The sequence below is a fragment of the Cottoperca gobio genome, chromosome 2 (genome assembly GCF_900634415.1).
Source record: "Cottoperca gobio chromosome 2, fCotGob3.1, whole genome shotgun sequence".
Lineage (NCBI taxonomy): Eukaryota > Metazoa > Chordata > Actinopteri > Perciformes > Bovichtidae > Cottoperca > Cottoperca gobio.
The window spans coordinates 4569329-4584216 of record NC_041356.1 but is presented as its reverse complement, the minus strand read 5'-3'; the positions used below and the strand labels follow the sequence as shown (position 1 = coordinate 4584216).

The window sequence follows — 14888 nt, the reverse complement described above, 5'->3', positions numbered from 1 at the left end:
CGAGTACAGTGGGGTCTCGGGGGGGGGGGGCACAGGAGATGGGGACGCTCAGGGTTTAACCAGCAGGCCACCTGCTTTCTCAGCAACAAGGAACAGCACAGAGGGGGGTCCCAGTTCAGGGGGTGCAAAGAGGATTTTTGGGGATTCATTTTGGGGCAGAATGGTTTTTGCATGTCTGGAAAAAGTAGGGCGGAAATACAGGTTGCATGCATATCAATTTATGTGTTAATTGACAGGAAGAATCGCCTAAATGTGGCAGCAGCTGGACTACACACTTCCTTGATGGATCACAACAGATAATGTAAATAACTGCCGTCTATATTTGTGCCTCCAAACATCAGCAGCAGCACAAATAGTTGAGGTTAATCCGCGCTTGATCCCTCGGCCTCAGAGTACATCCTGTCCCCGCGGCGGCGTGCTTGAAGAAAACACCTTTTGTCAATGAAACAGGATTTGCGAAAGTGCCATCTGGACAGGAGCTCTGTGTCCACGCAGCGTCTGATCCACGGAGCTCAGCCACTCCGAGGTCGGGATGTGGGATGAGACTGAGGAGGGAGAGGGGGGAGCACAGAGAAGGGCGGGTGGAGGCCCTAGAAATAGATATATATTTCATCAAAGACCTCATTTAATTAGATTTTGTCCCAGGACACACAAAATGTAAGCTCTATTCTTCTACCTTTTATCATTCCAGGGGTGTGAAACACACAAGTCTTTTGATACGACTAGAATATCACATTAAGTGGTTTGTTTTCATTAAGAAACACAAAATAAAGTAGTTCTGATTGTCTGAATTGAGAGAACTGAGCTCTCTGCTGTGCAGCCTAGAAAAAGTTGCTAAAAATATCACGCAGACACACCGAGCTGCTGTACCTCGAGGTCAACATTTGGCCTTAAAAATAAAAGTTCATACTTTCTTGGTGTAAAATGCACGATGACTTGAATCAGTTTGGTTCGTTTTAAAGTTTTTTAAATGAAGAAATTAATCAGAATCTTTGCTCGAAGAAGAGAAAATAATTGTTAGGATAAATCTTTACACCCCTTATTGTATAATGTACTCATGAGTATGTTAAATATTAGTTTAATGCATTGGAAAATAGCTAAAGCTCCATAGTTTTACTACTGGATGAATACAATAATAGAGACAGCATTATGTTATTAAAGGATTTCCTTAAAGGACCTTTTTTGTGCCTATATTCAAATTAAATAATATAAAAAGTGCCTGTTTAGACAGACTTCAATCATATCAAACAACCGCCTGTCCTTCATATACATATGTGATAATAATAATAATAATAATAATAAGTTCTTATTTTTTAAATGTCCTGCTGCTGCATCCCATTGTATGAATACATTATTACACATTAAGTGGAATATGAAGGTTATCATGTTCAGTTTTATTCTATATTTAGTGTACCTTCATCATACCCATATAATGCAGGTAGGTTTTATTGCACAGCTATATTTAATTTATCGAATAAACCTGTGTGTAATATTATGTTATGGCCTGCTTTATACAAGACAGCTAAAAGTACTACAATCAAATGTATCTACATAAGTACATAGCATCTGTACATGTTGGGAGATAATAGAAAAGATTTACAGTAATCCTATCTTACATTTTACATTAATACTATAGAGACATCACAGCAGAACTATTAATATATACAAGACTCACTGTGTGTACACAGGTTTATATACGTATGTAAAAATACATTTATATTTTTGTATGTATGCAAGTTATTTTCACACATATACAGTTTATTCTCTTTTTCTGTTTTAAAGCAATTTAGTAATACCTAGTTTTGAATGCTATATTAAAAGTGTTATCATCCTCACATGTTAAAAATGGGGGTTTGTTTTTCCTCACAGTCACCTATTATACATTTTATAACCTGGCAAACCATAGATATATGTAAAATAAAACACAAACAGAGCCTATTGGCTTTTTCTGTGTAAATAACGCTAAATACTACATTTAAAAGGCGGTTCTAAAGTCAATTTACACACCAGACACGTCGTATTTACAGCGTTTCAGTTTATATAATTGCCTACACATGACGTCGTCCTATATTCACGCGCGCTCCCGTTCGCGCGCGCCCACTAATCTTGCAGGTCCACGTGCGGTGGGCGGAGCAACCGTAAAATGGCTGAGGGGGCTCGGATGTATGTCACCAATGAGAGGACCGCATATAGGTAAATATTTACATGGCAATCTGCTTCTGCGCATGTGCAACAAGGTCTAGCGGGGAACCAGACGTTCATGCATTTAACTGGGATATTCTGGTTTAACTGGGAGGTAGTGAGGGTTGTTTATTAGCTAGAAAATGTAGAGAGTGGAGGGAAAACCAGCTATATATTTTATATTGTGGAATGTGAGGATTTGTCTAAGGTCAAACCACATTTTTGTTCAATTTAAAGACTTAGAAATCGGGAATTTTTAGGTTCTTAGAGAAAGGGCATACATGTATGGGATATTTATGACTAAATTTAACTACTGGTAAACCTAATTATTTCAATTGTCTGAAATCAGATTTCCTAAAAATCTGAGATGGCTTCTCCTTGCATTAACAGTGTGAAAGCTGTATTAATATACTGTTTATTAGCACTTCTGTCTTAGTAATGTCTCATTAAATCAGTTGTATACACAGTACTAAACAACTTCTGTCTGTTTTTGTAGGTGTAAAATACAGCGTATTGCATCATTATTACCTGGTATTGCTAACAAAGTTAGCCTGGCTAGAACTGTGACATGATTCCCAGCTCCTGATTTCCCACCTCCCAGTACAAAGCGAACACGCCATAAAACCCCAAAACACGACATGGTTGAAAAAGAAAGTCAAACAGTTTTTACTTTTTTGTTTTCACTTTTTATTTGAGGTGCAACTGTCTAGTGCAATTGTAACGTCACATTTGTGATGGGCTGAGGAACATGCACAAAACATCGACATACTTCGGCTAGGCATTTTCCTTTTTTCTCATTGTGTTCAGCGCTCCAGTTGCACAACGAACAACTCAAAACACTTGGCTGTACAAAAGACACAAAAAAAAGAAAAAGAAACCATCGTCATTAATGAAAAAAAAAAGAAAAGAAAAAAAGAACAATTCACTTGTCTACAAATGCTAAAAGTGTCCAGATCATTTGAGCGAGCGAGTTAAGCGACGGCAGAGGAGAGTTCACATACAGTACGAGGCCGTGTGTCACTGCAGGAGCGACAGCATCTTAGTGTTGAGGTAAAGAATCCTCGTGTTGCCACCCTGAGTAATGACATCACAGGTAGTTCAAAACCTGGCAAACCATAGATATATATAGATATATATAGATATATACACATATTGACTAAAACAACTAAAAAAAGCTTGTATATATGTATCTATGGTTAGAAACCAGGCACTTGGCAGAGTTTAATTGGAAATGTTTATTCTGTACAAAGTTCCCTAACTATAAACAGTCATGTCCTACTTATGTCTCCCCAATAATTTTTACAGATCACTAGGACATTAATTACATCAACAAGAGCGGAAACATAAACAGACAAAAACAAACCTTTCCCTAGAAAACTTTTGATTCCCTGCATAAATGTTGAACGCTCCATCCAAGAACGGGGAGAGAGCGCGCTGAGGGCGGGGACAGCGGCGTGAACCTCGAGAAAGAACAAAGTTCGCAACGTGAAACAATGAGGTGCGTCTAATATATATATATTTCATAATTCTAATTTTAAGCCCCGTCTCAACCCATCACTACAACATCTTCAGATAAAGAAAAATGTGACCTTGACTCCCATTCCGGATGGGTCGTACGAATCTTTATAGTTCGCCTGAAAAAAGTGCATGGACTGCAGCACTGATAAATGAAACAAGTTAAGTGTTAAGTGTGTGCTGATGGACTAGTGCTGGGTTGAGATGAAGGAGCAAAGACGATGGCACTTTCCACAGGTCACACAGCGAGGGATTCTACAGCGTGTTCCCCTCCGACTGAGTTAGCTCCTTCCGCCGCGGAACAATGGCGGCGGCTGTGAGGCTCGACGGTCACTTCCTGTCAGCTCTGCCATTCCCCTCATCATCACCATGATGAAGATTGTCTGAAGCAGGTGATAAAAGCGGGACACACACACTGGTGCAACTCCAACGTCTTTCAGTTAAATTAAATGTGCAGCAAAAGAAAGTTCGTAATCCGGTGAAGTTGAAGTGTGCGTATCCTTGAGACGGTGGCATAGTCTGTGTTGATGCTAGAGTCGTTTCACAGTATGGCAAGACTCCTTCCTCCTCCTCCTCTTCTACCTTCCATCCCCCCCTATCTCTCATCCTCAGGGGGCTCTCCACTGTGCAGTTTCTGTGTTACGCAGATGTGCCGGAGCTCTGTGTGGAGGGGAGGACTTGTGTGTTTCCGGCGGGGACCGGCACCAGAGGCTGACTGGGGCCGGTCGGGGAGCCGGTCTGGACCTGCGCCTGGAACTGAGCCATCTGCTCGGGGCTGGCCAGGTTCTTCAGCAAGTTGTTCTCCTGCTCCAGCTGAGTGTTGCGCTCGATCAGCTCTTTGATCTGCTCCTTCAGCACCTCCACCTCCTCGCGCACGGCATACATCAGGTGGCTCTTCACCAAGTCCTGAGGACGGAGAGAGGCAAATATGGTTAGCTAGGGAAGTCATCATGTCATCAACTATACACAGACATGTCATATTAGGGCTGTACCGAATGTCATTCAAAGCTTCTCTTGAGGTTTTCTAATGAAGCTTTCAATGTATGTCGTCATAGTTTTTGACATCACTCAATTTATTTTTAGGAAAATTAGTTGTTTTGTTATTGTGGTTATATAAATGTAAGGTAATGGTGCTGTTAGATTACGGCCCGGTAATACAAGTGCACAGTGGAAGAATTAAACGGCAACAAATATGAATCTGAATATTTTGTTAGATAAAAACATTGAAATTTGGGAAATGATTACATCTATCTTCTTTCAATAAACCTTCACTTTCGACTTCACAACGCTCTGGACTTATTGGAAGTATTTAGATCAGACGAGTCCGAAGCAATCCTACGCTGGAATCTAATTCTACAAATACTGTAATACTTTATCTGCAGCGGTGCACAAATACCAGCTTTAAACACAATGAATACACTTGTAAAAAATAAAAATGATGAGCAACACTTGGAGCTGTTCGCTACAGACCGATGTCATTTACTTTATTACTTTACTTTTCTTTTTTAAGTCAAGCCACATTACAACTAAAACTATTAGTCAATGAAGCTATGAGTCAGGCGATTAATCTGCAGCATTTAGTGACATGTTTTAACGTGATCTTAATAAAGATCTGAACAGATCCTTTCTGTCATTTTTCAAGCACAAATTCCAATTAAAATGTTATTTTAGCCTTTGGACGTTTTTCAATAATTTTATACAATCAGCAGATTAGTGGATAATAAAACTAGTTGCGACCACATCCCAAACTCCATGATTCACATCTGCTTCCTAACCCATCTTAAGTTAACATCCTTTCTATTTTTATCAAATGTAATTTGACGTGTCTATGATTTTATTGACTCCCTGGTAGTAACCACGGGAGACTTCCTACTTGCATTAACAAAAATAAACTACTCTTACAGTTAAATTAACTGCAGGAAAAAGTGACTCAGAAACGTGCCGACAGGGGGAAACCCGTGTGACACAGTGTCAGGAGCAAAGGCTACTTGCATCACTTCAGTCTAGCACAGCACAAGCCAGCTCTCTAAATGAATGATAGCAGGAAAACAAGGCATGCATGAATTCCTTTAGGGGGAAAAAAAGGTGGATTTCTAAAAGAGAAACAGCTGTATAGTGCGTTCCCATGATGATGCCTGAGCAGTGTGCTGTGGCCGCATGCTGAAGGAGGATTTAAAATCTGAGCATCCCTGCTCTGTGGACCCGCCCCTCCTCCTCCTCCTCCTCCTCCTCCTCCCTGCCCCGGTACGCAGCGAGGGAACAAAATGTTCCTGCACCGGAGTGGGAGGAGCCAATCACCGGTGGAGTTATTTATACTGAGCCGCGGGGAGGCTGCTGCTTGCCTAGCAACACGGGACAGAGAGAGGGAGAGGGCAAGGGACTAATGTATGTATATGAATGGGAGAAGGGGATGGCGTGTGAACCTTAGTCTGGCCCACATCAAGTTGCCAGCAAGCCGGAGGTCATCTCTCTAACACCGTGACCGAGCAGGAAACTCCTGCTACCTCTAATATATAAACCAGCAGGTGCATATATGCGGGGGAAATGTGTGTATGTGACGAATCTGGCGCTGAATTTATAATAAAATTCTAGAATTCAGAAAAGCCCCGTAATTACTTAATTAATTCTTAATTAATTCTACTTGCTTTATACCAACCTGAGATTCCCTCCATAGAATATCTTACAAATAACATTTAACAGTCAATCAAAAATATTTCAAAATAAAAGCATAAAGGGGATTAGAACACACCGTGCTCGGCTTACATAACGCTGCATTAACATACATGTAAAGCCTATTTACCAACACTGCAGGTGGTTTAGGAGTGGGTTTTAGATGCTTACCATTGCTTGTTCAATCTTGTTGTCAATGGCCACCACACTTGCACCGGAAGAGCTGGAACACAGGGAGAAGAAGAGGTTTATTATAACAGCATATGTGATGTTGCATTAGCTGAATACTGCAGGGTGGATTGGATGAATCAATGGGTTGTTTTTTTTTTCCCAGAGACGTGACTGGCATTTCTGACGGTTTTATGCTGCCAAATCACAAATAAAGACAGTCTGATGTAACATTATGAAGCTGTCATGAGGAAAACAAAACATTAAGAGGAAATCTGCAACAAAGCAAATGGAGGTCGAGAATGCAGGCTTTGACTTTGATGGCGGAGAATTAATGAGGCAACATATTCAGGCATTAAACAATTTGCCACAAATCGCATATGAAAACCGTGAGACAATGCGCAGAAAGCCGTGTGACATTACCTATCGTCAAGCCGGACTGATGCACTCTCCTTCCCGAGCACAGAGGACAGAAACGATATCGAGAAATTCCTCAGTTGACAAACGCTAAGATCCATCGCCACTGTGTAACATTGGGAATTCATGCTATCCAGCCCATTAAAACCCCCAAAGGCGATTCTTCGGCTGTACAAACTGGAACTCCAGTGGTATAAAAGTAGAAAAAATAGCGCATTATTGATGGCAGGATGTCGGGTCTGCTCTCCGGGCGACCACAGAGCTCGCAGACGGGACAGAGCACACAAAAGACTGAGCGGCGGGCTGCAGCTCCACGCACCGCGGCTCACTCTCTGGGTAATGCATGCAGGAAAACAGCGCGAGCAGCCACGTGATTGGCGGAGGACTGAGCTCATTAGCATAATGTTAACCAGAAAATAGCGCTGCAGCGTCCCGGATTGGAGGAGAGGTTTGCTCATGGTAATAAATTATGCAACATCTCTCGACCTGCTGCACCGTCCTCTATAAAAACCCGCATCCAGCTACGGAACAGAAGAGGGACTGCCTCGACTTAGAAAAAGGGGCAACACGGCAATTTATCAGCAGACATTGAGCTTTTAAGCGTCTGTGTGGTCTGAAACTGAGATATAAATGTGCCGTTCTGTTGTTATCATGCTTAGTGTTGAAACAATGAAACAATGTCTCCACCTATCGGTTATTACTCGTGTATTAAGGGGGTCACATACACATACTTCATTGTCATTTGAAGTAAACATCATCAATAGGCCACAAGCTGCCTCTGTGGCAAAGACTGACACTGACAGCTGTGAGAGTAAATAAAAGCAGAGAAACAATAGAAGCGGAGCTCCTTTGTCCTCTACCTCAGTTTGAATGTCTGAAATGGGAACACACTGTTCTTCACAGTTAAAACAGGACCATCCCTCTGTTCTGTATTAGGCTCCATCACAAATTAGGAGTTGCCTCAAGATTTTTTACATTTCTGTAATGTGTGAGAGCTGAAACACTGAATCAACGGACAGACAATGAATAGCCAACTAGTTTCATAATAAAGTAATTTATCAAACAAATATTTTCTGGTTTCAGCCATAAATGTGAGGTTATACATAAATATACACATTTAGTATCATATCTTCAGGGTTTGGAATTGTTGGTCGAAATGTTTTTAATATTTGAAGACCTTGGACCCGGGAAAAAGTGTTTGTTTTTTTGTTTATCACTTTCTGACATTTTATAGCCTGAACGATCAACCAATTATAAATAAATAAATACAAATGTATCAATAATGATAAAGAAAATTGTAAGTTGCAGCTCTTATTCCTCAGTTAGTCTGTTTTTGTTATCTGTAATTTATTAATTTACCATCTAACCCTATCCTCAAATTCAGAGACAACCACAGTTAAAGTTGTGGTATCATAAATGTGTGTGGTATCCCTAATTTGTATGTTTTGTAACGGCAGTGTTGGAAAACAAAAAAGTGAGAAGAGGAAACTAGTTCAGTAGCCAGCGGTTACGTTTTTTATCCATTCATCTGTTTAGCCTTGTTTTAACTGACCAACAGTAGAAAACCCCAAAACATATTCAAGTTTACAATTATATAAAAACAGCAAAACATTTTTTGACGGAAATATTTCAAAAAGCAATGAAATAATCAGGAATATTATCGATGGATTCATTCAAAAATAAAAGTAACCATTAGTTGCAGCCCTAATTTAAAGAATGTCGGTACCTTTGATTAACCACCTGTTGCTTTATACATGAAAGAAGCACATGCCACTTTAATTACACAAAGGCAGATCTTAAATGATTTTTGATTTAATCATGTGGTTTAAATTACTCAAGCAGCTTATCAGATCAATATTTAACTTAATTTACTTAACAATAATGTGATTTGATGGTGTGAGTGACTGATGTCGTCACCATTGAAAGATACCGGTTAGATAAAGAGCACACAAGGAAAACGAAGTTCATTTAGTGCAAACAAGTCAGATGTAGTGTACCTTCTACAATCAGGGTGAGGTTTCTGTTCTCATTCCGGACCACACACACGCATTTTAATTAAATCAGTCTGAGCCGTTTACACCTTTCATCGACTTTGACTGGACACATTTAAGAGCTTCACCAATAAAGCTTTAAGATCTTTGCCTGCACGTCAGACACCTTTAAGCTGTTCTAACCGTCTCTGGCTTCAGTAAGTGGAAGTGTGTTAACATGGGGGTTTGGAGATCACAAAGTTGTTTGAGGGGAAGACAAAAACCTCCTCTTATCTTTGTATTATAGGGCTCAACGGTCAAGGGAACTCTGACTGCATTGAGGGATTTTAGAGAACTGGAAAATAACGATTGGAGTGACTTCTCCTTTTACTTTTGTTCCACAGGAGCAGCTTTACATGCTGTTGTAAAGACCCTACTCATATATGCTTATGCAAAGACGAATAATAAACTCTCGAGGTGTTGGGCGCAAAACAAAAGTAGTTTGTCAACTGCAGGACAAATGTATTTTTGCATATTGTAGTTTTCATGTTACACATATTGGTTTATTGGGTATCGGAGGATGGAGTCTAATAGTGGCGTGATAACTGAGCAAAGGGAAGCAATAATGGGCAGACTGGATCAATTGAGGAACTGGAACATGATGCTCATCTCTGGCAGTTGAGATTGGAAGGGAAACATTTTTTTTTTTTTAAATAGCAGACAAGTTCAAATCTTGGTCTGGATGTGTCCAGGAACACGTTACAGTGAATGAACATCAACCAGCCACGCGTTCATACTCACACACACAGTCAGGCGTAACACCATGCATGTGCTGAAGCAAGAACATTGTGTCCTGAAGTCACATTGATATTCATTCAGGGCTGCTGAGCGGGAGAATGCACAGGCTGAGGTGATGAGCCTTGATGCCTCGTTGCAGGTAGAGGCACCACTCTCCCATGTTCACAAGGCTTCCCCCTGCCAGCTCCCCAGTAGTCCATTCTCAGGAGAATTCTAGTAAGTAGGCGTGTTGGTGAAGTTTCTTTACGGTTGGCGTGAAACTGGAAAAAACATCCGATGGGTATTTTAAATGAAGATGCCAATACATTTTTTTTTTTCTTTCAGGATTCAGGAACTTCTGTCTAAGGGCCGACGCCAAAATCGTAAAATTCAAGGAACGGCAAGAGACTCTGTTGTTAATGCGGTATAATGTGCTTCATGTCCTGCATGGTCCGGAGGGTCGACGGTTCACAGACAAAGTACGGAGTGTGGTACCTGGTACCTTTAGAAGCACCAGTCCACGTCTCCTGGCCACTGCCGAGGAGCCCTTGAGCAAGGCTTCGGACCACCACACTGCTCCCCAGGCGCTGTATAGCATCTGCCCACTGCTCCTAATACTACATTCAATTTAAATGCTATCGAAATCTAAATTTCAAACGAAATTTGATTTGTACATTATATAGCTCGAAATGACAATAAAGTTTATTGATTGATCTAAATTTCACTGTGTGTGACAATTAAAAGAGGCTCTAAATCGCATAAACCAAAGTATTTCCAGTAAGTGAAAACGCGCCTGACACAGACAATCTCCTGTTGTGTGCACCATGTGAGAACGGAAACTCCAGACAATGTCCGGCTACAATTCTCTGGACATTGTCCGGAGTGCGGCGTAATAAGAAAACCTCATTAGATTTAAAAACAGTAGGTGTTACATTTACTGGATAAATGCGTTGATAACAGCAGGTCCTACTCTAAACGACAGACAACATGCACTCGACTGAACACCACCACGATCAGACAGATACATACACAAAGCCCCTCGTATAATCCCCAGGCTGCGGCAGTGGACCTGACCCCCGCTCCACCACCGCCGACCCCCTGACAACGTGACAACACCACAGCCATCGTTACCTCTTCAGATGCTTCTCCAGCTCCCAGAAGAGCAGCTTTAGGGCCGTGGCGTCCCCGCCCTGCGCTCCTCCTGCCCCGGCCAGCCCCTTCTCTCTCATTGATGCTCTCAGGCTAAACCACACACTCCCGGCCAAAGCAGAGGGCCCCCATGACCGCCCCACCAAAAACACCCCAAAACAAACACCACCACCGCACTTCCTTCGTCCTCGTGACCTGCGCCCTTTGGCCCAGACCCCCTTCTCCTGTTAGCTGTGGGATATTCACACAGGAGAGCTAGCTCAACAATGGAGAACGGGGATGGGAGTGTGTGTGTGTGTGTGTGTGTGTGTGTGTGTGTACAACGGGAGCGCGAGTCCTCTCTTACCAAGCCTGAATCACATATAGACTCTCAGACGATTGGGTGCATGGTGAGGGGAGATAGGTGGGTGGTGTGTGATGTCACTGCTTAAGGAGACATGTCACCTCCCCTTCTGATGTTACATAAACAGTCAGTAGAGATTAATGTGATCCGTCCAATAGGATGAGCTACTTTTGACCACACACCCACTTAGCATGCCAAGAGCCGCCTACAAGCAACTCCCTTCGGTCTGCAACCTCTCCCTCCTTCAAGTCTTTCTTGTTCGTTTCCTGCAACATCCTCACAGGGATGGTGCTGGACATGGGAGCGGTACCCCACTCTAAACCTCCTTCTATCACTTTATAGGACTTTTCCCTTATATTTCTGAATATAACAACAAACATCCACCTCCTGCATCTCTCACACTGTGCTCCTCCTTAAGTTATCTCAAGGAGAATGTGTATGTTGTACTTCGCATGCCTGTAGCCGCCTTGTCACTCCTCATCAGTGGATGCACACTGAATACACACTCTCACAGTATGGGTCTCCACTGGAGCATGGCTCACGTGTACCTCCATCTTTGGCAGTCTCCCACGCAGACACGCATTACAGTCTGAACAAAGGCTAGCGAGACGGTAGACGAGGCAAAGAGCTAAGAAAGAACGGCATCAAGCGTCGAGTAGAGGAACTGTAGAAAATAAAGGGAAGAGGCAACCCTCGTCGAAGATGGTGCGCAGTTGTGGAGACCACAAAATGGCGGCGAGGGGCGTGAGTTTGTTGGTGGGATTGAGCTCAATGCATGCGGTAATATTATTAACCTCATTAGGTGAAGGTCACATTCTTTTCTTCTCTCCACTGTGTGTGTCGCTGATCCAAGGGCCACAAAACAAGAGCAATAAGAGTTCTTTTATAAGCAACAGGAGATGTAGGAAAGTGATGCGCTTACTACCCATTCAAAACTACCATTATTAATGAGTGCCAATTCCTACGTGTATTTGTAATTTGAAAACAGAGCTCTTCATATACTGCATATCTGTACATTGTGTACTTAAAAAGGGTTGGAGTCAGTGTACGCATGCCCGCTTAGAACAAAAGGCTCAGAACTCGTCTGAGGGGAGCGTTCACTGATGTGGAGACTGTTGACTTCCAGCCAATCGCTGATGGCGCAGCAGACTCGGCTCAACCAATGGCGAGAGACCTCGACGTCAACAGACATCACAGTTGGGATGCTTTCATTCATTATGTATCTACGTCCATCTAAAGCTTGTGTATGTGTCATGGGTTGACCCATATATTACTTAACTACTATGGTAACGCTTAATGGATACTACACGTGGGAAACTTCGAAAACAGACCTGGGAAAAGAAGCGATAGTGTAATACTTTAAGTCACTTTAATGGCAAATTAAAATCGTCCAGGTTACTGTTGATGTTCCACCAAGCTATTAGACTTTATTAGTTGGGTAATGAGCTCTGCACCTTGCCAAGCTGTGGATAAAACAACTAACAGGCACAGTGTTCCCTTAAGCCTTTAACAAAACAGCATATTTAGCCATCACATAAATCCAGTGTTTACAAAACACAAAAGATGTAGAACAGTCAGTTGCTCTCCCTGAGGTTTCTTCCATTTTTTCCCCTTTAATTATGGGGTTTCTTTTAGGAAGTCTTTCCTTGTGCGATGCGAGGGTCTAAGGACAGAGGGTGTCGTAACCTGTACAGTCTGTAAAGCACACTGAGACAAATGTATAATTTGTGATATTGGGCTATACAAATAAATTTGATTTGATTTGATTTGATGAGTTAATGTGTTGAATAGTTTTGAAAAGGAAATAAAAATACACTTAATAGATTCTTCAAAATATTTCATAATTTGTGTGTGGGATATTTTGGGTATATAAGCAACCACGTTTATGAAATCACCTTGGACAACATTTCAAACAGATCTGAATAGAAAGGAGAAGTGTGGTGGTTTTCATCTTCGCCACACCCCGTGGAGCTTACATAAGGGTGGATGTGCAGCCACAGTGTGGCAGCAGGAATGAAAAGAACAGATGGTGCTTGCATTGCACACATAGTTCAAAATATAAAGTTTCATTGCAAGGCAAGGAGAGAAAACTATATTTGAGGAAGGTGACACTTATCTTTAAATCCTGGAAGTTGTAGGCTTTTCCGTATCCAAACCTCAGGCAATTATTTTGTAATCTTTGAGATAGAAGCCATAAAAACTAAACTGGGGCAGCTAAACTGAGTGTGAATGTGTGAATTCAGACGCATCTTTGGAGTGTTTAGGACCACATCTTCATAATACAGAAACATCTTTCTAAATCCACACGACTATTTAAGGAGGTGAGAGTAAAAGAAAGGAGAGAAGAAGTGTCAAATCAATAGTGCAGACTGAAACCTAAAAGCCTTCTTGTGTTGTTTTTTGTACATACACTAGAAGTCAACCCCCCTCTCCCCCCCTTTCTACCACAACACTCCCTGTATCCACATATTCACAAACGAATCCAGCCGAGTGTAAGGAACACTTCCGCCTCACTTTATTGTGCCGTTAGAGTGAAAGCAGAACTGGGCCATCACTGCAGTGTGTGTGGTCCTGAAAAAGATCCAACTGTAAGTTATATTAAATGGGTTTGATAACAAAGGGAAGTTATTGACTAAATGATGTCAGACATTTTAATATTAGGTTCCCTTTTATATCCCTTTCACTGCTTCTCTCCTCTCATCTATCAGTTTGTGTGCCGCTCTGTGATTCGCCCGCCTGCCTTCCGCATCACTTGTCCTCAAGCAGTTGGGAGACATGAGCTTGTGTGTGTGTGTGTGTGTGTGTGTGTGTGTGTGTGTGTGTGTGTGTGTGTGTGTGTGTGTGTGTGCGCGCGTGTGTTTGTGAGGCTACGTTTGCAAACTGGCGGGATCCGGATTTCAGGAGGCTTTTGAGCACTGGCATTTTGAACAGAGGAGAACCAAGGCCGACGGCAAGATCAACCCCACTGCGCACAAAGACACTTGCCAAATTTAGAAATAAAAGTAACAGTAACAAGATTTGTTCAAATTTTGACCTTCATTTGTCATTTTCATAATTCATGACCGGGTGAAGCGTACGAAGGTAGCGATCAGAAACAACCTTGTTTGCAACTTGGGGTTAATCCACCCTGATCTTTGCCCAAACAGTCAAAACAAATAGCAGAAACGCCCCAAAACTCAAGCAGCTCTCATGGCATCACAGAGCTGCAGGGCAGCAGCTCTTTGGAGCGGAAGTGTAATCGGTCTGCCATGCACGCAACCCCTTACATAACCAACCTCTGAGCCATATGGGAGAGAGACGGGAGAGAGACGAGGAGAGAGACGGGGAAGAAAAGAGGCCGTGCTCCGACATCTCTACTAGACATGCCTTGTTCTACTGATGGATGAGCTATTCACTTTCTACACATTCCTCTCCCACAATGAAGTGAGGACACATTTTTAGCCGAGGTAAAAAAAATAACGGAGGGAGTTTTTTCTCTTCTACGTCCAGCAAGGAAGGAGTGTTGTAGAAAACTGGCAAAAAGATGAGACGCTATCATGCGTGAAAATACCTCCCAAAAGCCTGAAGTGAAGCTGAAAAATTGCAAATATATTCAGTTTACTACCAAATAAACAAATAAAGAGGACGACGACATGCACGGGCACAAATACCGACGATTAAAAGATTAAACAAAATCTGGCTAAAATCAACACGTATCT

The 14888-nt window shown here is 42.0% G+C and overlaps 1 protein-coding gene across 1 annotated transcript; it reads right to left on the bottom strand.

The window, feature by feature from the left end:
- Positions 1 to 2851: 2851 nt before the first annotated feature.
- Positions 2852 to 9700, bottom strand: LOC115017179 (TSC22 domain family protein 1-like). The gene is made up of 3 exons (XM_029445440.1): positions 6958 to 9700; positions 6538 to 6589; positions 2852 to 4602 (listed from the first exon to the last, which is right to left on the bottom strand). The coding sequence occupies exons 1-3, from the start codon at positions 7407 to 7409 to the stop codon at positions 4336 to 4338; spliced, it is 771 nt and encodes a 256-aa protein (XP_029301300.1). The 5' UTR covers positions 7410 to 9700; the 3' UTR covers positions 2852 to 4335.
- Between the last annotated feature and the right edge of the window lie 5188 nt (positions 9701 to 14888).